The sequence below is a fragment of the Euphorbia lathyris genome, chromosome 9, assembly GCF_963576675.1.
Source record: "Euphorbia lathyris chromosome 9, ddEupLath1.1, whole genome shotgun sequence".
In the NCBI taxonomy this organism is placed as follows: Eukaryota; Viridiplantae; Streptophyta; class Magnoliopsida; order Malpighiales; family Euphorbiaceae; genus Euphorbia; species Euphorbia lathyris.
Window position 1 is genome coordinate 39,633,006 of NC_088918.1, and position 26,033 is coordinate 39,659,038.

At 36.7% G+C, this 26,033-nt stretch overlaps 1 protein-coding gene across 3 annotated transcripts; it reads right to left on the reverse strand.

Annotated features, from left to right (window-relative positions):
• Window positions 1-2,433: 2,433 nt before the first annotated feature.
• LOC136206526 (THO complex subunit 7A) lies at window positions 2,434-5,953 on the reverse strand. 3 transcript variants are annotated; one of them, XM_065997610.1, is made up of 4 exons: window positions 5,754-5,953; window positions 3,828-4,446; window positions 2,973-3,122; window positions 2,434-2,825 (listed from the first exon to the last, which is right to left on the reverse strand). In XM_065997610.1, the coding sequence occupies exons 2-3, from the start codon at window positions 4,416-4,418 to the stop codon at window positions 2,991-2,993; spliced, it is 723 nt and encodes a 240-aa protein (XP_065853682.1). In that variant the 5' UTR covers window positions 4,419-4,446; window positions 5,754-5,953; the 3' UTR covers window positions 2,434-2,825; window positions 2,973-2,990. The 3 variants fall into 3 exon arrangements, with proteins under 3 accessions (XP_065853682.1, XP_065853681.1, XP_065853683.1); XM_065997609.1 differs by having other exon boundaries at window positions 2,434-2,835; XM_065997611.1 differs by having other exon boundaries at window positions 2,434-2,835; window positions 3,828-4,459.
• Window positions 5,954-26,033: the final 20,080 nt, after the last annotated feature.

Here is a 26,033-nt window from a genome sequence, read left to right on the forward strand (position 1 = left end):
TTGTTGGGAAGCGGCGATTTCATCAGGTTGGAGAACGAGACCGGTACGCAATTCTTCCTCTAGCGTGAACTGGTCGGAGCTGGCAGACGGATCCATGAGAAGCGAAACAAACGAGGCGGAGGGATTGAATCAGGTTGATAAGGGAGGCGGTGGCGGTGGCGGAAAACAATGGCTGGACAACAGCGAGGTTTTCTAACTTTCTAACTTTCTACCTTCCTCGATTGATCCTTTGTTAATGGTGTTATGGTACCTTCCTTACTTGAAATAAGAATATGTGTATTGTTATTATATTCCTAGATTGAATGGTTAAGTTAAATTTCAAAACTGATTGATCGTACCACAAACTTACAAAATTTAATTACGAGAAATAAGTTGACAACTATGAAACAATAGTAATAAGAATAAGAATAACGCGGGTTAGCTTTCAAGATTTGGTAAAATTAGATGAAGATGATTAAAATGTACGTAACCAAAACAACAAGCAATTATATGGAACAATCGCCAAATTTTTTTAATAAAAGAGGAATTAGTTTGTTAATTGTAATTCACGTGATGAAGACAGAGAGAGAGAGAGATTTGAGTGGTCAATGTGGGGGAGTTACAGCTTTATCCACGTTCACAAGTCACTCTATTTATACTTCAAACAAACAGAAACTGGAAATGGAAATGTCAAATTTCACTTGAAAATATTACTCACAAGTTTTCTTATTCAACTTAGTTAATTTCCATGGATAGAGTAGAGGAACCTCCAAACTAACAAATATTCTTATTTCCACCAATATTCTTATTGTAATTATTAGACCTATTCCCAACCCGCCTTTTATGGGTTAACCCTAAACATATAGTTAGTCCAATCCGGCCCAAACCCGTCTAAGCCCAAATATAAGAGGGGGTAAGCTTGTAATTTATTTTAAAATACAGACTCAACCCAAAATTCATTTTAATTAAGGTTAACAGTTATATAGTTACCATTTAAAAAAAAATTAGTACTGTTTTAATTTAACACAGTTTAAAAAAATTGTTATATTGTTACCGTTTTAAAAAAATTGTTATATTGTTACCATTTAAAAAAAAAAAGTGTACCCAGTTAGTATTAATTGTTATGTAGTTTAATTAATATTACTTTTTTAATATAAATATATATTAGTTGGATGGGTTGCTTGGACTAGACTTAGGAATCAATTTTCTCACCTTAGCCCAACCCAATCCTATCCCAATGTAAACAAGTTACAGAAAAAGGAACGAGACAGTTTATAAATTTAGAACTCCAATCAATTTTTGGGAGGGCAAAAGGACCCCGGATGTATTAATTCCTACTTTACTTATTTGCTATCAAAATGGAAGACATTATTTAAAAATTGTGATCACTATATCATATATTTATTTTATTTGACCTCAAAATGAAAGACATTATTTAAAAATTGTAATCACTATATCATATATTTATTTTATTTGACATTTTCTCACGAGTAAATACAATATTAATTAGACTATTAAAATGATTCATCTATTCTCAATGCTTTTCTTCTAAATTTTTACTTTCTTAATTTTTATAGCTTAATTAAAATTATTTGCATAAATACTACAAGACAGAAAATTTGATATCCCAACTCTCTATCCTCTTACCTCTCTCCCACTCAATTATAAAAGTCATAAATTGAATAGAAAACAACAGATATGGGAATAGAGGATCAGGGTCCACGAATTTTCTTCCATAAAAGGCGAGTGAAGATCCATAATTGACACCAACCAACTTGAGATCATGCCAATTATCTGCCTCACTTCTCTCTTGCATTTTCAATCATATCTTGCACCAAATATCAACCCGTGTTTGTCTTTTTTCTTTCATTAGGTTCCATTCTGCTGTTACTAACATCCTATATTGATATTCTCTCTTTTTTTGATAGTACTATATTGATATTCTCTTAAGTATATGTATATCAATGCTGCTAAACCTTATGTCCCATATATATATTTCTCTAATATATCCTGGAGTATAAAGAAATGTTCATAAAGATTGAAAACAAATGCGAGGCTCATAAATATTGAAAACGGAAAGAGGGGAAGAAAGCGTAAATATTCTACTGTTTTCATTATTTCCTTAATTCCTTTTCCTTGTAGTTAAACACACCCCTTTTTAGACATTGAAATAAATAAATAAATAAGATGCAAAAATACTGGCAATTTTATTGCTAACGTTTAAATGGAGCAAATTTCAGTCATTATTAACGGCAGTCGTGCAGTAAAAGATCAAATACACAAATTAAAAGTTCAAAAAAGTATCTATTGTTCTAAACAAGATCAAAGATACTATGAATTATATCTAATATATATAATTAGCAAGTTTTATATATATATATAATTAATTATATAAAATTTGTCGTGTCCGCACCCGAGTCCGTGCTTCGTAGGTGATAACATAACGCACATGTGAATTGCAGATAATGAGATTCATGACTGCGTAGAGTATAATTGTATTTAGGGGTAAAATTGGTCCAACATTCGAACATCACTAGTATAATTGCACTACTACAACTTTAGGAGTAAAATTACTCTTAGTTGTCAATGTTAAGGGTCATTTTGTGCCTAATCTCCAAAACAAAAGATTAAATTGGCTCTTTATCCTTTCATTTATGCTACAAATTCAGAGGGAACTTGATTTACTTATCCCAGGGATACCGGAAAATTACAGCTTGTAATCATTCATACCACTTACACAGAAGTGAAGAACATCAAGACCGGTAATTAACTAGATTTTCTTACCCATAGTTGCTTTACAGTATGTAGAAACATCTACAAGCATTCAGGAGTTCCCAGAAGTAACCCTGCAAAACACTGAAAATTCTGTGGGTAGGATAGGATTGAGATTGTTGAGACAAAGTTCGAAAATTCCATCAAGATTATATGGATAAGCAGGCTGCATAAAATCTCAATGCATTGGTAGTGTATGACAATGGTGAACTAGACTTTACCATTTCATACAGAAAATGCTAGTCAACGGCCATGGCTTCTGAACCACCACTCGCATCCTCCAGCCCGTTTTTGTGCTCCTCAGTCGCCATTCTCATCTCCTCCATCAAACTCTTCTGGTCCTCCTCTATACTATTTTGCAACTCATCTACCTATAACGATGTATTAGAAACAACATGAGAGGGAAACAGACAAGTGCATTTGTCATATTCTATTAAATCCATGGTTGCAAGTGCAGGTTTGCCATTCTACAATATAATTGCCATTTGTTATTATAATTAGGAAGGAATAAAAATAATTAATAGTTTATCAATGACACAGTTCAGTTCAAAAATCAGTAAATGCAATGGTCATCAATCACAACTGCAACAATCAATTAATATGACATATCATTAGCCAATCCAGATAGATGGATTGAGAGGGAATTCCAGATGAAACCCCAGGATCTTGTGTGAAACCCCCTACACTTCTTCCCCAAATTTAATAAAAAAAACATCTTCATAACAGTAAATTACTAACCAAATGATTAATGGAAAAGAAAAACAGGATGAATGCCATTGAATGCATCCTACTTTCAATCGACACTTTGAAAATCTATAATTGTCACACCATCAATGAGTAAATTGTACATCTTAAAGCTGTCGATAATAGATTTTCATATATCCAGCACATATCTAAGGTTCAACTCTGAATGCAAAAAGAAAACAGCAATAGTTGAGGCCATAGTAATATGAGAACAAGGCACCATGAATCAAGTCCTATCTATATAAATATAAATCAATAAGACATAAGCATAAATGAATAAGATGGTACCAAGAAATTGCAGGATCAGAAACAATAAGGAAAATGCCACATACCACGTGCAACAAAAGAGCAAACTGTTTCTTGCGAAGCTCGAGCAACCTTGAAGCGGCTGTATTCTCAGCTTCCAATCCTGAAATCTCTTTCTCCAAATCTTGTATAATATTCTGTGTCTCTGACCTAGGAGGCTGCATAGCAATCAACTTTCTTATAGCCTCACACTCTTCCTTGTGCTTCCTCTCAATTTTGCTCTCCTCAAGCTGCTTTTTGAAATCCTCGATATCAGCTTGAGCCTGCGCAATCTGGCTATTGATCTCATCCATCAACTCATTGAAATTTTCCTTCTCTCTCAAGTTAGCATCAATTACAGCTTTGCTTTTTAGGAGTGGAATTTCAAATGTTGAAAGCTCCTGCAAGAAGGCTCTAGAAAGCCTCAAACAGTCGTTGAAGTTATCCTCATCTTTCTCAACCTCAACCACAAATGAAGTGAATTTCTTCTGAAGCTTCTTCAATGGGGGTTCACCCCTAGTGGTGGTTGTACGGGTAAGAAGCCTATGTTTTATAATTATGTCATCTTCAAGTGGACCAAAAGCATAATTTGCTGCTACTGTGTCTCCCCTACCTGAAACTTTCCTCCCTTTCAGCATCTAGTGTGGCTCAATTCAACCCGAAATCCTATGTCATTAAACTATAACCAATCATGGACCCATAAATACCTTTAATCCACAATAAAAAATTTATATAGATCACAATCAAAACATAAATTGTTTCCTTTCACAGAAATTGGCATTTCACTTCATCAAATTTAAAATCAGTCCGAATTTGTTCAGAACAGAAAAAAACGAGATAGATAAAGAGTGTTCAGTTTCACATTAAGAACATAAGCAAATACATCATATGTGTCAAAGAGAAAGAGAGATTTATGCTACCTTAGAAGCGAAGAAGACGAGAGCCTAAGCCTATGCGTTTGAGTTTACCCAGATAACTCAGATGAGAAATGAGCTGTGATTTGAAAACTCCTTATTTTCCTATCAGAAAGGCGAGCCCTAGCTTAATTGACTCCCCAAATTGGCATACATTTGCCCCGAAATGTCCACTGGGTTAGGCCCAATTGGTTGAGATTTATTAGGCATATTGAGACTTAATTACTAACCGAACCAAAACTATCGGTTTTTTAACCAGTGGAACCGAAACCAGTCCAAAAATACGAACGGTTACCCGTTAATTTCAGTTTGGTTTTTCGGTTAACAGTTTTTAACCAGTTCTCAACGGTTAACCAAAAATCAACCGTTAACCATAATTAATCAAGACCTATACAGTATTATAGAGTATAAAATGTTGAAGATCAAGAGTACCTATCCTTGTATTAATGAGTAAATATTAGATAGCATTATATATAGAGGTTTGAAAGAGTGAAATTAGAAATTTTACCAAACAACAGAACTGGAATTGGATTATAGCTAGAAATTGGGGTACGTCGTCTTGAGACATAATTTACTTGTTTTCAATATTGGATGGTATTTATAGTGTTAGCATGGTTAATTTAGGTTATAATTAACCACATATGCTATCCAAAAACCCATTTTATCTATTAATATTAAATGACAAATGGAATGGAGATTGGGGACCTTACAGTGTAAGGCTTACACGAACTAGCTATACATATATATATATATATATATATATATATATATACATTTGATGCAGTTCCACATAATTAGGTAGCTTCAATGAAAATATTAGGAGTGATTAATCCTTGGAAAATTGCATATAGGTCATTGAAATTCAATAATTGGGAACTTAAAATTCATTCTAAATATAACAAGTCAATAATAACTAAGGTAGTAGCAGTTCTTACTTTACTTCAAAGCTCTCTGTTTATCAATGGCTGAAACAGAAAATACCCAAATCCAAGCCAGACATTGAACGAAAAATAAAGACAGCAAACCCAGACATAAGCAAACCCAGACATTGATACTTACCTTAATCAACGACGGCGGTGCGAGACGGAACGACGACGGTGCGAGACAGAACGACAGTGGTACGAGAAGGAACGACAGTGCGAGATCGCTCGGAAGGGATGGAGGAACGACGGTGCGACGGGATGGAATGCTTGGCGGCTTCTTTTTGTTTTTCGTTTTAGAATTTAGGTTTTCTTTTCTTCGACAGAAACAAAAGATAAAGGATAATGATAGGTTTGTTTTGTATTTAATTTGTAGGGGAAATACCTTACCATTTGCATTTACATTTTTGTGGCAATTTTATTTTTAATGTTTAAAATGATGTAATTTTATCTTTAATGTTAGTAATTAATGTCGATTTTATTTCTAATGTTGATAATTTAGATCAATTTTAGATAGTATTATAAAACACTGATATTTTATTCATGATTTTGCATCAATTGCACGTAAGTTGATTCTAAAAAAATAAATCATATTTTTTATGATTTTTTTTTTGAGAAATGCCATATTTTTTATGATTTAATAATAGAATTTGAGATTAATATTTTTAAATCCGACGAAATATATGATTTTTTTGTTCAAGTCATATAAAATATAATATATTTTATTTAATTTTTTTCTAAATTCTAATCATATGTCTGTGATCTGTTGCTAATAAGTAATAAAATGACGCACATATGAAATGTGGATGATAAGATTCATGACCGAGAAAACAATTTGATAAATAATTTCTCCAATTGACCTAACTTGCCAATTTTAGCGATAAAATTGTTCTTAACTCCCAACATTAATGGTAAAATTGCATGATTTTAGACGTTAAGGGACCAAATATTAGTTATGTAATATCGAATTGTTCTTGACTCCCAACATTAGTTTTGTGTCGTCCTACCTATGAGTCTCCAAATTATCCAAATATCATAATATTATAGTTTTGAGGGAGAAGTACAAAAAATAATCCTTTTGGTTTGGGCCATTTTCAAACATAAACTATGTGGTTTAAGAGTTTGCAAAGAGATGCCTTATGGTAAATTCTGTTAGCAAAAGAAGTTCAAAATTGTAAAACCGTTAAAAATGCTTATGTGACAATATCGGTCAAAAAGTCAAAAGGGTATTTTTGTTATTTTCTCTCTCTTCTCCCTTGTTCTCTCTTCTCTCTCCTCTATCACCCCCATATCGTCACCTGCTCACCCTATGGTACCTCGCCTAATGCACCTGAGGATTCATGCATTGGCGGAGGTTTTTAGAAGAAAAAATTTAGAAAAGAGGAAGAAAGGGAAAAAACACAAAACGGGCTTAATATTCGATCGTGTTTAGTCCATTTTTTAGACCGGATTTGCAACTTTAGAGGTAAGGTTTCTGAGAAAAATTGCTCGTGTCTACCTTTCGTATTTATTTTCACACATTTTAATCACTTTAATTACATTTTATAACCTGTTTTCTATTGTTTTCTATTTTCATTTCCTTTAATAAGTTTTGCTTTTATTTTTTTTTTTTTATGTGTTGTAATCTCCTATAATGAGCGATGATGCAACTTAATTATCTCGGGAAACAACGTTTACAAAAATGAATATCATTTTTAAAACCCGTCACATGAACAATGATCCGATGAGGATACGTTCGAGATTGAATGTGTATGGTTAGATTAATTTTGAAGGATTTTGAGCTTTTTTATTGATAAAAAAGGTTGCGCGAATTTCCATTCGGAAATTTCGTATCAAACAGATGTTATGTGATGAAATTGGTGTTGAAACACCTTTCCACATGATTTTGATTTGACAAAATTATTTAAAGTTAATCCCATGATTAAGACAATTAAATTTAAGTGCTTGGATTTAATTGTACTAATGTGTTTGTTCAATGTTGAGTATATTTATAAATGAGAACAGAAATAAAAAGTAAGACAGAATGAAGTCAGCATGAGCCACAGAAGCTGAGTAGAACACAACTCAGCATCATAGAAGAAAAGTCTTCTTCAGAACAAACGCTTGAAGACGAAGCTGATCGAAGAAGCTGAGTAGAACGTAACTCAGCCTCGTCAAAGATAAAGATCGAAGGCAACGTCAATTAAGTCAAGCTGAGTGTTTGACAGGACATCACCAATGATCCGTTAACTAGAAGACAAAGCCCGACAAAGGTCTGCACCAATTCAGAAGCCTCGGAATTACGCCAAGAGACCTTTTCGAGACGCATGGATCACCTAGCGCTTTGCAAGAAGACAAACCTGGCGCAAGAAGATAAAACTGGCAAGCCTGGCTACTGCTAATTACAGACGACAGGATTGGCCTGCAAATCTATATGCTGACCAATGAATGACGCAAGAAGACCATTTGAATTCAACGGATATGTCCGAATTCAAATGATTGAAGCATCAGATTCTACTATAAAAGGACAAGTTCATCACTTGGATCCTTTGCCGATTTACAAAAAGAAAAAGCAAGTACAGACAGAAAAGAAAATCATCACAAGAGTGAAAATCCAAAAGAGAAGTTGTCTGATTAGAAAAAGCAATTTCTTACACCCAAATCCAATCTCTGTGTAAAAGTCTAGAGTGAATTTGTATTCATCTAAAGTGTTCTTCATCTAGAAAGAACAAATTTGTATCAATTGTAAAGATTGAGAGAGTGGTGCTGAGTACTCGGTTTTAGTACTCAGCGGTAGAGAAGATCTGAGTGTTTGGTTATAGCGCTCAGTAGGATTGAGTAGACGAATAGAGGACGGTACTCTTGCATACTCAATTACTTTATAAACGGTTTGTGCTCTACCTTTAAAGAGCTCAATAGTGGATTGAAAAAGCCCGGAAGGATTCTGGGGACTGGACGTAGGCGGTGAGGCCGAACCAGGATAAGACTGCTGAGTAATCTCTAACCCTTCTCTTGATATATATATATATATATATATGTGTGTGTGTGTGTGTGTGTGTGTGTGTTGCTTGCTTAAATTACTCAGTATATAATTTGTATAAACCGACGCTGAGTAATCAGAGTGCTGAGTTGGAAGCTGACATAAATGTTATTTCCCAACTCACAAGCGAAACAGTTCTAGTCAGCTTCTGACTAAAGCTGTCTTGCATCGCGCTCAGCCTTGCTGACTAAAACTGAGTGAAGTTATTTAAGAGAATTAAATTAAGTCAGCATAATTAAGCGAAAAAGTTACATTAGTTCCTAACCCCCCCCCTTGGAACTAATCCTAGTACATTACACGGGACCAACAAGTGGTATCAGAGCGCAGTAGCTCACTACTCAAAGATAAAACTATCTTGAGCTGATCCCTGTAAAATGGCTGAGAATAGCACTCGTTTCCTTCCAGGAAATCAAACAACACAGATACTCCCTGAGGGATTATCTATTAGTCGGCCTCCCTTGTTCTTCGGGTCAAATTATATATTTTGGAAGAACAGGATGAAAATTTTTATTCAGGCAACAAACATGAGTGCATGACTTGCGATAGTCCAAGGCCCGTTTGTTCCCTACAAAATGGGAAACAACGAGAAAGTTGTTAAAAGTGAAACTGAGTGGTCAGAAGATGACCTTAAAAAATTGCAAAATAATGCTTCGGCTATCAATATGCTTCACTGTACTTTAGATGCTGCAGAGTACAACAAAATTTCAGGTTGTGAGTCAGCACAAGAAATATGGAAAAAGCTAGAAGTGGCCTATGAAGGTACTAGCAAGGTCAAGGAGTCCAAGGTGAATCAACACATGAGACTGTACGAGCTGTTTGAGATGAACGAAAATGAAGACATCTCTGAGATGAACTCAAGGTTCACCAATATCATAAATGAGCTTAAGAGACTCGGCAAGAACTTCACAGAAGAAGAAAAGGTGAAGAAAATCTTAAGGAGTCTCCCCAAAAGCTGGCAAGCTAAGAAGATAGTTGTGGAAGAAGCTCAGGACCTGACCACATACAAATATGATGAGCTCATAGGATCTCTGCTGACCCACGAGATCTCCATGAAGAACTTTGAAGCTAAGGAAAAGTCAGAGGACAAGAAGCAAAAATCTCTTGTCATGAAAGCTGACTCAACAGAAGCTGACTCATCAGATGATGAGGAGATGGCCATGTTCACAAGAAAGATGAAGAAGATGTTCAGAAAGTATGACAAGAACAGCAAAAGGCCATTCAGAAGAAGCGATAAATATAAAGCTGAGTCCAGCGACAGCAGATATAAGAAGGACAACTCGAAACCTGTCACTTGCTTTGAATGTCATCAAATTGGGCACATTAAATCAAGTTGTCCCACACTGAAGAAAGAAAAGAAAGGTAGCAGAAAAGCTATTGTGGCAACATAGAGCAATAGTGATGAGTCTACCTCATCAGAAGCTGATGCCACTGAGTCAGCAAACATATGTTTCATGGCTGACGAATCTGCTGACCACTGCCGGTCTGAGCAAGCTGACCTCTCAGATGGATCTGACCAAAAGGAACACTCTAATGAGGTAACATCTATTCTTCTGCTTAGAAATAAAATGATCAATGCCCTGAGTGATCTCTATACACTAACCAAAAAGTGTAATAAGAAAATAAGAGAACTCAGCAGGCGATGTGATGAGATTGAAAAGGTCAAACTGAGTGACCTCCGACATCTGCTTCAAGACAACACCAGGCAAGATGAAAATCTAAAAATCATGCATCGGTTTGTCTCGGAAGTCCAATCAGACTCTAAGAAGCTCAAAAAGGACATCACATCTATCAGAACCAGCTGAGTACATCGGCTAAGAAAAGGTTCTATCCAAATGCTGAGTATCAAGGTACTGGTCCGCATAGATAGTACACTCAGTAGAACAGTCAGTGTGACTGTTGTGGAAAAAGAGGGCACACTATAAATGTGTGTTGGTATGCTCAGCACCATTGTGCTGACCAAAAGAGGAAATACCCTCAAAGGGTAATCTTTTGTGACTATTGTGGTAAAGATGGCCACACCATAAATGTATGCCGTCACAAAATGAAATATGATGCTTCACCTGTTCATGCTAACCAACGAGGACCCAAAAAGAATTGGGTACCTAAAGATGAATAGTTTAAATTGCAGGTGAGCCTGAGGTGCGCTGTTGTCCTCAGATGAGACTCTAGCAAGTGTACTAGATACAAGTAATAAAGTGATAAGTCAAGTATCGTCTCCACAGGGATTGAGATCCAAAATAATATCAGAAAATCGTTGCTGAACAGTGTGTGTGTGTAAAGGTATCTTCTTCGTAAAGTTGATTGTTGAGGTTGGTAGGTTAAGACAAAAGAGTACTACTTCTATTAAAGATATAACAAGGATGATAGTTAAAAGATAGAACAGGCTAAGCACAGCCGAACAGGTAGTGCAAGCTCTTAAAACAGTCCAACGAACTAGTGACAATACCAATGAAGTCAAAGTATCAGTTTTAATGCTCACTTAAGCCAACTCTCGTGTGTTCTTAAGCTTCTAAGATTTACTAGTGCCAATAGCGTCCTAAAGGAACATTCTTTCTTGCATTAAGCTCGAAACTGCATTTCTGTTAAGAAAATCTTTGACACAACCATCTAACATGTCTGCTTCGAAGTTGCGAGATTGATAGAGATATCAGTGAAGATGTAAGCAGTGTCCTAACATTCATCTATCACATGCATAAATGCCGAAGCACAGAAATATAAACCCTCATCAACACATCATTGGTAAAATATTACACATTCATTGCAAAAGTTATAAGACTTACATCACTGGCCCGGACTGGCCGTGCCCATTCAAAATGGATTACTCACTCATATCAAGCAGTGAGCAATCAGATGTTCTTTTCACATTCAGAAACTCCATTGGAGCTCTCTTCTATCGCCTAAACAGTGACTTTTCTGTTCTAAACAAAATATCCCCCCTCTCTTTTCCCTTTGCTACATCTATTTAAAGGAGAAAGACCGGGGCCAAAATCGGTACCCGAAAGTACCCTTACAAAATAATACAGAAATAAGTCAATTGTCCAAAAAAACTAAAACAATAAGAAATGATTATGGATCCTTTTGAACCTTGAACACTCAAGGGTCGAAACTTCTTGTCATCATGCTACTTTAGGTAATGCCACTGAAACACCTTTCCACCTGCTGCCTCTGCCACGCCCACTTCTGTTCTGTCGCTGTCTGTCATCAGATTATCCGGCGTTTGACCGCTGGATCAGAGAAAGGCTCCACTCCTCTTTGGCAGTTGCGAAACAAGCTGTTTCCAGATTGTTTGGCTTTATCTTTACTTATCTGTAAAAAAACATTAATCAACCCTTCATTCTCGCAATATAACAGAAAACACCCCAATTCTTGTATAAATATTGTGTTTAAACTTAGTCAATTTCATGCCTAACAAATACCCCCAAATTGAATCTTTGCTTGTCCTCAAGCAACCAAATGTAAGAAAAAATAATTTAACAGAAGAAGAGTTAGGAATGAAATATTACAGAGAATGATCATGGAGAAAAGAAATTGTTTTGTTCAGCGGGGTAGTTGACAGATGCGAGCTATGATCTCATTGAAAAGTTAAAGCCTGTTTTCAACTGTGTGCCTTTAATCGAAAAATTCCTTAAAGCTTAAAATTAGACTTCTTCTTTCACAAGGAGCAACCAACTCGCCAGACATGCCTCACTAAGGACTGGAATAATTCACTCACTCTCGTATGGCATTTATTTACCATAGGAAAAAAAAGAATGCAACTTCACTCCTTAGCTCAGTCACCACACCCTTAGGGTGTGAGTTTGCCTTTTGGTCCTGAATCTATGGGTCAAAATTCTTCCAAACATAGTCCAAAGGACTTGACAAAAGTTGTAATGTTAGGCTCAGGTTTTGGTTTGACAATGAGAAGCTATTTAAGTGTATAAATTCTGTCTTTATGCAAATTATTTAACCTACTCAGCTTTCAACCTCTTAGCATTTCTTTCCTTACCCGACCCACACAGCCTGATTCTCATAACAAACTACTCTTTCTATTCATAGTGAACAATCATTAAAGATTTCCCCATCCAAACACATTATTCCCAGGTCCCTTTCTATTTTTACTTTAGCACCATCTGCTCAATCGCCTTTGTTTTCATGATTTGTGTATCTTTAAAAGCACATAATTTTTAAATTAAGCAGCTGGATTTGAAGCACAAGACAGAATTCAGGGTATTTAGGAATATTAGTGAAAGGAAGGGGTTTCTTTGCGTGGTTTTTAGAAAGAACAGGTTATGGCTCAAGTTGGTTATCCTAAAATTTTGAGTGCAAAGCACATGTGGCTTTTTATGTAGCGGAAAGGGAATCTAATTGCCTTTTTCCTCCTATGATTGTTAAAAAGAATCTCCATTTCAACAGGGGCAAACCAAGGCAAATTCTCCCTAAAGATAGTGAGTGCTGGTGTAGACACCGAGTCGGAGGACCTGTGACGAAAACCTGAAACAAGACGGTCGAAGCGATTGATTCCGGAAGTTTTGAAAAATATATAAAGAATAATAAGCTGAGGAAAATTAACGGCACGACGCGGGCACGCAACGGCATCCCGCACGCGGACGACGATGGTCGAACGCCCGCTTGACAGCTCGAGACGTGCGCGCGGCGTCCGTCGGACGCACCGCGAGTGGCACGCTCTCGACGCCCGAGCAATGCCTGGGACCGCTGGCGGTGCGCACGCTCGTGGGCCGTTGAGCACACGTGCCTGGCAGCGCGAGGCGCGCGTTCGGCGGCCGCGACGTGCGAACGTCTAGCTGCGCGGAACGCGCGCTCGGCGGCCACAGGTGCACGCGTCCGACGGCGCGGGGCACGCCCCGAGGGTCGCCGGACGGGCACCCAACCACATCGGGCGGACGCCCGACGAGGGTTGGGCGCGGGCGCCCAACCTCGCGTTGGGCGCTCGCCCAACGCCGTTGGGCGGCCGCCCAACAAGGTTGGGCGGTAGCCCAACACTAGGTTGGGCGGCCGCCCAACCACAATGGGCGACGCCCAATTTTTTTTAGGCGTCGCCCATTGTTTCGGGATCCGTTTCCCTATATAAGGGCACGGATCCCAAGGTGAAGGGGGGCCCTTTTTTGGGGAGGAAAAACTTTCTCACTCTAAACATTTTTAGAGAGAGTGGATTTTTTTGAGAAAAATATTTTTTTTCCTCAAAAATTCCAAATTTCCTAAGTTCAATTTTTATTAAAATCGGGAGCTCGCGGTTCGTGGAATCAATCGGCTTCGACTGTCAGATACCGAATCAAAGGTATTATCCGAGGACTAGACTCTTTATTTTATTTAATTTATTTCTCTCCTTCTATTTTTTTTATGCTATAGTTTTTATTCCTTTAGTCATTTATTTATTTTGTCACGTTTTATTTAGTTAGCGTATTTATTTAATTTTCACTTCGTGTTAAATAAAATTCGGTTTTGTGTTTAAATAAAAACCTCATTTTGGATATCCCAATACGAACCGTGATCCGATAAAAAGGTAGTTCGGGTATCGAAAATGTTGTAATTATAAGTTTTTGATTTAAAAGAGGTTTCCAAATAACGTTTTAAAATAAAAACATCGTTTTAGGAACTTCCGTTTTCGACTATGATCCATCTTTGGTAGTTCGGAAGTCCAAAACGATTGAATTAGATTTAATTTAATGCTTTCGAATAAATCTGAAAAATGTTGGAGTGCTGCTGTTATTTGCCAATTCTGTCACTAAAGGCTGTTTACCGACGGATTTTCCGTCGGTAAATCTGCCAAAATGTAAAAAATGTCATTTCAGTCCCTTTTTCTTAAGTTTTAGACTTTTAATCCTTAGTGTATATATATATGATTATGTAATATGTTCTTTTCAAATTGTTTTAAAACTTTAACATATATAATTATTTTAGGAGATTGGTATTCCATTTTTATTCTAATTTTTTTATATATGTACATATTACTTTCTTTTTTATTATTATTCATTTAAATTACATTAAATTCTATTTTAAATGTTATTTACTTGGGCATTTTGGGAGATAATTAGTAGATATTGGGGGATGAACATCTAGTCTTTTTGACATTAGGATTATATTAGTTATGTATATATATAGTTTTGGGGTATATTTGGGTTATCTTAATTATTGTTAAATAAAATTATTTTGAGTGATAAATGCTATTTTCTTATTTATGAATTTCATTCACTATTTTCTTATGTTTAAAGTATAAATATATTATTTTCATTATTCTTTCTTATATATGTATTAGATAGTATATTTTATTTTACTCTTATTTTATGTCTTTTGGGCTAAAATGTGTAAATATATATCTATATTATTTTCTTTATTTCTTTTGGTCATTTATAAGTCCATGTTTCAAATGGGCTTCACTTGGAAAAATTAATTTTTGGGCCTAAATGTGTTTATTGATGTAATTATAATGGTTAGAGAGTCCATTAAATAAGTGGGGAAAATAAGTCACAAAAAGAGAGTTTTCAATTAAATTATTTAAGCTAATGAGCTTTCTTAGATCTCTAATGTAGATAAATAGAGTCGTTTTTGTTAGCATTTCAAACCGTCTTCAAAACACCACGTTTTAAAACCTTAGTCCGTTCCAAAGGCGGATTAAAGGATTATTGTAATTAAAATCGTTTTCGTTGTGAATAATAGAATTTTCGAATCACTTTCTTAAAGAATTTGTACAAAATAAAATTGACTTGTATGTTTAAGCACGTTTTCTCGTTAAAAGGTTTTTATCACAAACGTCTTCAAATACTCGAGTCATTCCAACGGCGATTCGGGTAAACTTCATCCAACGGGGCTTTAAAACGCACCTCAATCGTTCCAACGACGATTAAGGCGCGAACCATGTAATAAACATCGTTTTGGGGAAATAAGTTAATGTAGAATAGACACACAACATAACATTTAAATACGGTTGTAAATAAATCACTTCTTTCTTCCCCCTCTCTGTGTATGTATAAACATAAATGGGTGATTCTTTACCGATGTGGCTTTTCAATATCATATGCTCAAAACGGTTTCCAAAAAGAGAAAGAAAAGGGTTTCAAATGAATTTTAAACTTAAAGAAGTATACGATTAGTCCGTTATCGCCTAACATGCTGAGTAGGAGGCCGGTGGTTCATAACCGGGCGATGTCGGGGTGCCTAGTAGCATTTCTCTGGAAAGGAGCTAGCCTTCTCGGCTCGTACCTAAGTTTCCCGAACCCACACCAGTCTCCCGCAAGGGATCGGTGTTCATTTTCCCATTCGTGGGTGGCGACTCTTCCATATCTCCGAGCTCCGGTCCTACCGAGCAGCTTGATTCCACGATTGGTTGCTTTCGGCGCCAATCACCGCTTACGTCGCCATGAGGTTGTCCACCCCCCGGTCCGCCCGGGAGATTAGGCCGCGGCACCTCGTCTAACAAGTGGCGACTCTGCTGGGGAAGCGAGAAATTTGATTCTGGAAGGCATACACTAAGCCCTTAACGGGGACGGATCGTTTTACTTCTTTTCGTATGCATTCACGAGCATTATTGCAAACCCTTTGGGTAATTTCCACGAAACCTCTAGCGAGAGTCCATTCGTCGCTCGAAAGAGGCTAGCGTAAGTTCCCCCTTACAGTAAGGTGCCAGAGGGTCCCCATCCATTCGTTAGGGGCGAATCTGTGCGGTCCTGTGAGGTCCCGCGGTCAGCCGTGTCAGCATATAGTAGCCTTAGAAGTTTCCATAGGATTACCCGTTACTATTTTTGATGTGATAAATGAATCAGTTCGTGTTTTCAAACCGCCATGATACGTGTCTAATCCTAAATTATGTAAAGAAAATGAGACGATGCGTTAATATATACTCATGAATCGACATACTAATTACCCTAAAACATCGAAACGATTTGAACTAAAGACGACTTAGTCATCTCATATGAATGAACATGTGCGACCCGCCTTGTCCCTTTCGGTGTCCCGACGAAGGCACGTGTTCAGGAAATACATTATGACGTAAGCACGTATTAGTATGAATCGGTTCGGTGTTAAGGATAATTACATTTTGATACAAAAGACTATATTAACGGTAGCCGTTATTCACATTCTTTAAATAAATTAGGATAAAACGAGATCACGACGAAACGAAAACGAAGAACATTTCTGTTTCGAACGACCTTGTTGTAACGTGAAAAGTTTCGCACAAGTAGCCCGTCCCTTCCGAATAAAAGACGAGCTTTTACGTTATGCCTTGTGTCATTCTTAGGAGAAATGGACGTGTCCGCAAAAGGTGACTAAGAAAACAAAGAAAAGAAAAATGAACTAATCGACCAAAATCATTCTAAATCTACGATATATGTTAATCCCGCGAGTAGTTAAAGAAAATAAACCAATGTCGTTGAATACGTGCCTCGGACGAGAGTATACCCCATTTAAAATCTCGAAGCCGAATTAAGCCAAACCATATAATTGCGCCATATGGACGAGACTGTGGGTTTTGACTAACAACTCGATCGTTTCGACCGTTACCAAAACTGCAAGAAATATGGCCCGATATACGTGTTTGCTTAAATTCGCGCCTAACGGTGATATCCTCGCTTCGAACAAACACGCGATTCAATGAAACGTTTATTTTCTATAACCACACTGAGATGATATATCCCGTAGATTGGGAGGAACAAAGAGTTGTAATTAGCCGAAAGATTATCGTGCGCTCAAAATAAGACTCGCCGTCTTTTCACGTAGCAAAATGAGCGAACGAATTCTCGACGCTAAGAACAAACACGTTAACCGTTATTTCATACAAAGAGGGATAAGAAGAAATACCTTTTAGATTTTCTATCTACCGTTGCAAACGAAGTGCCCACAACTCTTACTTCGAGTTCTCAAGCACAAAACAAAATAACAGAAGACCAAGTTAGAATCAACCGTTTATTAACAACCAAAGTAGATTGTCTCTAATTAATCAACACAAGATCAAGGATAAAGAGAAAGAGATGAAAATCAATTGAACGGAAGGAAGCGGTGGAAAATCTCGTCCTCGAGCTAGGGGTCGAAATTCTCTCTCTTAATGCTAGGGTAGAATTCGAAATTCTCTAGCTTAATTGCCTAGGGTTGAATTCGAAATTCACATAGGGGGTATTTATAAACTCTCATGTATCTAATCCTTAGTTAGATAGAATTAGGTTATTGAATAAGAATTTAATTCGGAATAGAATTCTTTAATTATTATCCATTAATAAAAAGGATAATATCAATAACCTTATTGGATAATAATAGGAGTAATATAATCTAATTAAAACTCCTAACTTATTTATCCTTTAATTAATTTAATTCATAATCCTAATCTAATTAGGATTTGATAAAATCAAATTAATTATTTATGTATTTAACATACATAAAATCGCCCCCCCCCCCCTTTAGCAATGGGCCTTATTGGGCTCAGTTGGGCTTCCGTCAATTAATTAGCATCTGTCTCTTTTTTGGGTTCCAAGTCTTATGTGTGACCCATTAGGTTCTTATTGCTACTAGCCGTATGCAACTTATTAAATTAAATTTCAAAGAATTATATTTAATCTTTGCATAACGGAATGATGTATAAAGTATGTGATTAGCAAGTCCGTAATCATTCCCCTAGAGCTATAAGAAGACAGGTTGATTCTGTCGTTGACCTTTCCGTATTAGTTACGGTATAATTCGATCCTTTATCAACTACGTCCTTGAACTGAATCTTATGACTATGGGTAATGTCAAGTCACATATAGCGAGATGTTCGTTTTACTTGTTCTGGCCGAGTCAACTCCAATTATATAGGTTAAGAGAAATCTCATTTCAATCTTAAGCTATCACCTTGCAAGGATTTAGAGTCAAGACTTCCACAAGCGATCCATGGACATATCTCCCATTTATCGGGAGTGATAAATGCTCAATCCAATGTATAACGATCCCGCAATCACTTCCTGTGATACCCAACCTCTGCTGTTCACACCCCAGAGTCATCTCTGTTAAGGACCATGTTACAACAGGATCAAAGTGTCACATTCAGTAATCCAGAATGACCAATTAACATTCATTTGAGTCTGAGGATTATTTATACCTATTAATACCAATGAGATGAACAGGTGACAAGGATGAATCTACCCATCCTGTTATCTCAAGTCGGGTCCCCAATCCTAATGAACTACTTTTCATCGGATCCATGTAACTGTCCAGATATCTATATATATGAAGCTTGTGAGATCAGCTTTCTGTCGGACAGAAGACATTGTTACATGCAAGTCTCAATAGTGATATGTCAATCCTAAACATATTACTTGACTTGGGGTGGTTTTAAGTTTATTAGTTTATTACAAAGTTTCGTCTCACTTCATGCTTGTATGAACACTTTATAATCACTTTAAACAAACTTACGGATTTCCTTTTATTAGACTTTATTTAGTGCTTAAAAGGGATTGCCTTTATATAGTTATAAAATATATATCTCATTAAAACAAATGATATAAAGAACACTTCATTTACATTAAGTTTGTATCCTAGAACAATTGTCTATAGGACACTAAACCCTAACATACTCCCACTTGGACTAAAGCCAATTGTTTCTATAACTTATCCCAGTAGAAGTTAGATGACGATCATGTACTTTCTGGGTTAAGGGCTTTGTCAACGGATCTGCAACGTTGTCCTCTATGGGTACTCTTTCTATTCTCACATCTCCTCTTGCCACAATTTCTCTTATAATGTGGTATCGCTTTAGGTAATGCTTGGATGCATTATGAGACCGTGGTTCCTTTGCTTGCGCAATGGCTCCATTGTTATCACAGTACAGTGTAATGGGATTTACAATGTCAGGCACCACACCTAGTTCAGTAATGAACTTCCTAATCCAAACCTCTTCCTTCGCTGCTTCCGCAGCAACGATATACTCTGACTCGGTCGTAGAGAAAGCTATGCTTCCTTGCTTGGAACTCTTCCAGCTGACCGCGCCCCCATTCAAGATAAACATGTATCCTGATTGGGATTTAAAATCGTTCTCATCTGTGAGATGACTTGCATCTGAAAATCCTTCTATTTTCAGATCCCCTTCTCCGTACACTAGAAACATATCTTTAGTTCTTCTCAAGTACTTAAGAATGTTTTTGACGGAAATCCAGTGCTCGTCTCCCGGATTTCCTTGGTAACGACTCGGTATACTTAACGCGAACGCTACGTCAGGTCTAGTGCATAGCATAGCATACATAATCGAACCGATTGCATTGGCGTACGGGACTACAGCCATGCGCTTCTTATCATCATCGGTTTTAGGACATTGATGATTGTTTAACTTTACTCCATGTAGCATGGGTAAGTTACCTCGTTTCGATTCAAGCATGCTAAACCGCTTTAGCACCTTTTCGATGTATGTAGCCTGTGAAAGACCAAGCAGTCTTCGTGATCTATCTCTGTAGATCTTTATACCAAGTATATAAGCCGCTTCACCGAGGTCTTTCATTGAGAAGTTACTAGATAACCAAACTTTTACCGACTGTAATAGAGCTATGTCATTTCCCATTAATAATATATCGTCCACATATAATATCAGAAATGCTACAGAGCTCCCACTTGCTTTCTTGTAAATACAAGCTTCTTCGCAATTTTGTTCGAAACCAAATTGTTTTATGGTTTCGTCAAAACGCTTGTTCCAGCTTCTAGATGCTTGCTTGAGTCCATAAATGGATCTCTGAAGTTTGCAAACCTTGTTTGCATCCTTTGATATGAAACCTTCAGGTTGCATCATATATACATCCTCAAGCAGGTTTCCGTTTAGGAAAACTGTTTTCACATCCATTTGCCAAATCTCGTAATCGTAGTGAGCGGCAATAGCAAGCATTATTCTGATTGATTTGGACATAGCCACAGGAGAGAAAGTTTCGTCATAATCAATGCCTTGCTTCTGACGATATCCTTTCGCTACTAACCTAGCTTTATAGGTGCTAACCTTTCCATCCATGTCAGTTTTCTTTTTGAAGATCCACCTGCACCCAATGGGTTTTATCCCTTCGGTTGGATCAACCAAAGTCCACACTTGGTTGGTGTACATGGAATCCATCTCAGAATCCATGGCTTCAAGCCATGCTTTAGAATCTGGACTGTTAAGAGCCTCTTCGTAGTTTTCGGGTTCGTCGTCTAATACGGGAACCTCATCATTATCTCCCACTAGAAAACCATATCTAATAGGGAGTTCACGAACTCTTTGTGATCTACGAAGGGGTGGCACTTGAGTCTCATCTAATGGGACTGCATCAGGTTCCTCGACCGCTTCTGTTGTTTCAGTTGGTGTTTCTTGTTCATGAACTTCATCCAGTTTAATCATGCTTCCCTTTTCTGTGTCTTCAAGAAACTCTTTCTCTAAGAAGGTTGCGTGCTTGGATACTATTACTTTCTGATCATCTGGATGATAGAAGTAATATCCCACAGTTTCCTTAGGGTATCCAACGAAGAAACATTTATCAGATTTAGAATCTAGTTTGTCGGATGCAATGCATTTGACATATGCTGAACAACCCCATACTCTCATGAGTGAGAACACGGGTTTCCTACCAATGAACAATTCATATGGTGTGGAACTAACGGATTTAGTTGGTACTCGATTTAGGGTGAAGAGGGCGGTTTCTAAGGCGTAGCCCCAGAATGTCTTTGGAAGTAATGTTATGCTCATCATGGATCGTACCATATCTAGTAGGGTACGGTTCCTCCTCTCGGATACACCATTGTGTTGTGGTGTATAGGGAGGTGTCCATTGTGAGCATATCCCACATTCAGTTAGATAATTCAGAAAATCATGTGAAAGATATTCGCCACCTCGATCGGATCGAAGTGTTTTTATTTTCTTTCCTAATTGATTTTCTACTTCATTCTTGAAGCATTTGAATTTCTCAAAAGCTTCAGATTTGTGCTTCATCAAGTAGATATAACCATATCGGGTATGGTCGTCTATGAAGCTTATGAAGTATCTGAATCCTCCTCTTGCTTTGACTGACATAGGACCGCATACATCCGAATGAATGAGTCCTAGAGTGTCTGATACACGTTCACCTTTATTGCTAAAGGGTGTCTTTGTCATTTTACCTTTTAAACATGCTTCGCATGTTTCCAATGATTCAGGATCAATTGAATTTATAAGCCCATCTTGATGTAGCTTAAGCATGCGTCTTTTGTTTATATGGCCTAAACGACAATGCCACAAGTAAGTTGAATTATCTAGCTTATGTCTTTTGGTATCAATTGCAAAAACAGAAATTTTGTCATCTAACACATAAATCCCATTTTGTGATATTCCTGAAAAATAGAAAATCGAATCTCTATAAAAATCGCAATGTTTGTCTTTTATTGAAATATGAAAACCGTCGTCAACAAGACGGCTAATAGAAATAATGTTGCGAGACATTTGAGGAATGTATAAACAGTTCCTTAATTCTATTACAAGCCTAGAGGGCAGATTTAAAACATAATCTCCAATTGCGAGGGCGGCAACTCTTGCTCCATTTCCTACTCGCAAGTTTATGCTTCCTTTCTTTAATTCCTTAGTCCGATTTAGTTCCTCCATATTTGTACAAATATGAGATCCGCATCCGGTATCAAGTACCCAAGATTCAGACTGTGAAATTGTATTTATTTCAATATAGAACATACCAGATGTTGAAGTCCTGGCTTCTCCCTTCTTGAGGGTAGCTAGGTACAATAAACAATTTCTCCTCCAATGCCCCACTTCACCACAATAGTGGCACTTGCCTTTGGGCTTTTTTATTTCCTCTCCCTTTGTTTCGGTGAGCATGGCCTCCTTGCCTTTCTTAGGATGGTTTGGATCGGGAGATATCCCTTTCCTTTTCTTTGATCCTTCAATAGCAAGGCTTGGCATCTCCTCGTTTTCTTTTATATTGGGCTCGACTGTCTCGAGCATATTCGCAAGCTCTTTAAAAGAGGTTTGCAAGCCACTCACTTGGTAGTTCATGATGAACTGCGAGTAACTCTCGGGGAGGGACTGAAGAAGTAAGTTCTCACTTAGTTCACGGTCCATCGCATCTCCAATACTAGAAAACTTGGTGATGAGGCTAATCATCTTGGCACAATATGCCATTACAGATGTGCCCACCTGCATCTTGCATCTATATAACTGCTTTGTTATTTCGAAGCATTCGCACCGAGTTTGATTCACAAATAACTCTTTTAGGTGCTTGACCATGGAATAGGCATCCATATCTGCATGTTGCCTTTGTAATTCCGGTGTCATAGATGCAAGTATGATGTCTCCTGCTTGATCGTTATCAGCCTTATGCTTCAAGTAAGCATAAAATTCTTGGTAGGGAGCACCATCCATTGGGTAAGGGGGTATCGATGTATCAAGTACATACCCTTTCTTCTCGAACTTCAAAACAATTTTGAGGTTACGAAACCAGTCGGTGAAGTTTGAACCATTCAACTTGTTATCGGTAAGTATGTTTTGCAGATTGGTATTAGTCATGATTTTAAGAGTGTTTAATTAAACCTGAGAGTGAGAAAGAGTAAACGTATGTTATTCATCTGCTTTAAAGTATATCAATCTAAAATTATAGGCCTTTTAGTTTATTTTAGACTGCTCCCACTATTTTGCCAAATTAATAGCCCTCCATATTAATTCGAAGAATTTCACAAATCCTTTAGTGAGCTAGGATCCTAACTCCTGAGATTTCGCCTTGAGTTTGCTCAACAAGCTAGTCTCATTCGTTAGGTAGATTCATGTAATCAATCACATCTTTAATGTGATTCCTAGGTTATTGGGTTACTAACCACATTAGTAACTAATATGCTATTCACATTAATCCCAACCATATTGCCCATTAGTTTATGACAACATGAGTTTGCTCATCCAATTATCATAATCTAATTTAAGTATTACCCCATATTCATGAAAAGTGATTTTCGATAATTCAAGTGTTACCGTAAGACCCCAAGCTTGAGTTTGCTCAACAACCCAAAGGCCCCCAGTACTGCCGGCTGAATTATAATATTAGGGAGGGGCAACCGATTTTAATAACTTGTTTATTTACTTAATTTTTTAATGAGGGATTTTATTTTAGGTCTCATAATCTAACTTAGTCTTGATTTGCTTTAGCATACATCAGACACATACATTGGCGTTATGGACATATTATCTAAATTATTCCGTCGCGGAATAAAAGGCCAAATCTAGGGAAATACTAACTATTACATATTTCTCTTTAGGTCCTCCGTCTTCTCCATGACGCCTTGAAATTACATATTAATTTCTATTCTACTAAAGAAAACTTCAATTGAATTGAAGGGAATTAGATGAGAGGAGAAATTACAATAGATAGTAGAAAGGCAGGACTCGCAGGCCCTATTTCAAAAATACCAAAAGACTAAAAGAGGGTCCAAATATATCCATAACTCCAAACATGCATAGACTCAATTAAATAAATTTAATTGGTTGATTACATAAGTATTTTATGTAATATTTAGGTTAATCACATTAACTTATCAAATTAACTTTCATCCAATTTTACTTCTAACAATTTCGTATCCTTTTATATTAAACTTTTAGATTAATATAACTATACAAAACTTTAATTATGCACGTCCCAATTATTTTGATTTGAATTCATTTAAACCTTTTTGATTTACAAATAGGTAAAACAAACTTTTAAATAAATTTTCATTCGATAATCAAAACAGAAAACTATTAATTTCTGAAACATACATATATATATTTAAAACTAGTTTTCAAACGATTTAAAACTAGGTGGGTCTCGGGCCGGACCCGAGGTCGGGCTGCTGCCGTTTGGCAGCAGCCCTAGGCGTCTGATCCGCCGCTGCCTTGCGGCAGCGGCGGTCAGGCGCCGCGCGCGGTTGCTGCCTAGCAGTCGGGTCGCACCGTAAGGCGCGACCCGAACTGTTGTAATTTTTTTTATAAATATAATATATATATATCAGTTTTAAAACGATTTCAGAAAATAGGAAAAACTATCATAGATTTTCCGTTTTATCTTTTAGAATAAATAAAACTGATTTTATCAATCTAACCATAAAACTAATAGATTTTGTTATAATGATTATCAACCAAAATTATTAGGAATATGTGCATAACTTATTTTAATTAACAATTAATTAAAACTTATTTATCTTTTAGAACTAATTAATCAAAACAGTTTTGTTAATTAACCTAACTATAAATATTTATTCAATCTGATTGAAAAACTTCTAAATTTTCATATATGAAATAATGGATTTAACGCAGGCTCTGATACCACTGAAGGAAAATAGGCTAACGTATAGCAGCGGAAATATAAATTTTTTAACCTATTTCCATTAACCCCAAGATCCGTTAACCGTTATTTCATACAAAGAGGGATAAGAAGAAATATCGTTTAGATGTTCTATCTACCGTTGCAAACGAAGTGCCCACAACTCTTACTTCGAGTTCCCGAGCATAAAACAAAACAACAGAAGATCAAGTTAGAATCAACCATTTATTAACAACCAAAGTAGATTGTCTCTAATTAATCAACACAAGATCAAGGATAAAGAGAAAGAGATGAAAATCAATTGAACGGAAGGAAGCGGTGGAAAATCTCGTCCTCGAGCTAGGGGTCGAAATTCTCTCTCTTAATGCTAGGGTAGAATTTGAAATTCTCTAGCTTAATTGCCTAGGGTTGAATTCGAAATTCACATAGGGGGTATTTATAAACTCTCTTGTATCTAATCCTTAGTTAGATAGAATTAGGTTATTGAATAAGAATTTAATTCGGAATAGAATTCTTTAATTATTATCCATTAATAAAAAGGATAATATCAATAACCTTATTGGATAATAATAGGAGTAATATAATCTAATTAAAACTCCTAACTTATTTATCCTTTAATTAATTTAATTCATAATCCTAATCTAATTAGGATTTGATAAAATCAAATTAATTATTTATGTATTTAACATACATAAAATCGCCCCCCCCCCTTTAGCAATGGGCCTTATTGGGCTCAGTTGGGCTTCCGTCAATTAATTAGCATCTGTCTCTCTTTTGGGTTCCAAGTCTTATGTGTGACCCATTAGGTTCTTATTGCTACTAGCCGTATGCAACTTATTAAATTAAATTTCAAAGAATTATATTTAATCTTTGCATAACGGAATGATGTATAAAGTATGTGATTAGCAAGTCCGTAATCATTCCCCTAGAGCTATAAGAAGACAGGTTGATTCTGTCGTTGACCTTTCCGTATTAGTTACGGTATAATTCGATCCTTTATCAACTACGTCCTTGAACTGAATCTTATGACTATGGGTAATGTCAAGTCACATATAGCGAGACGTTCGTTTTACTTGTTCTGGCCGATTCAACTCCAATTAGATAAGTTAAGAGAAATCTCATTTCAATCTTAAGCTATCACCTTGCAAGGATTTAG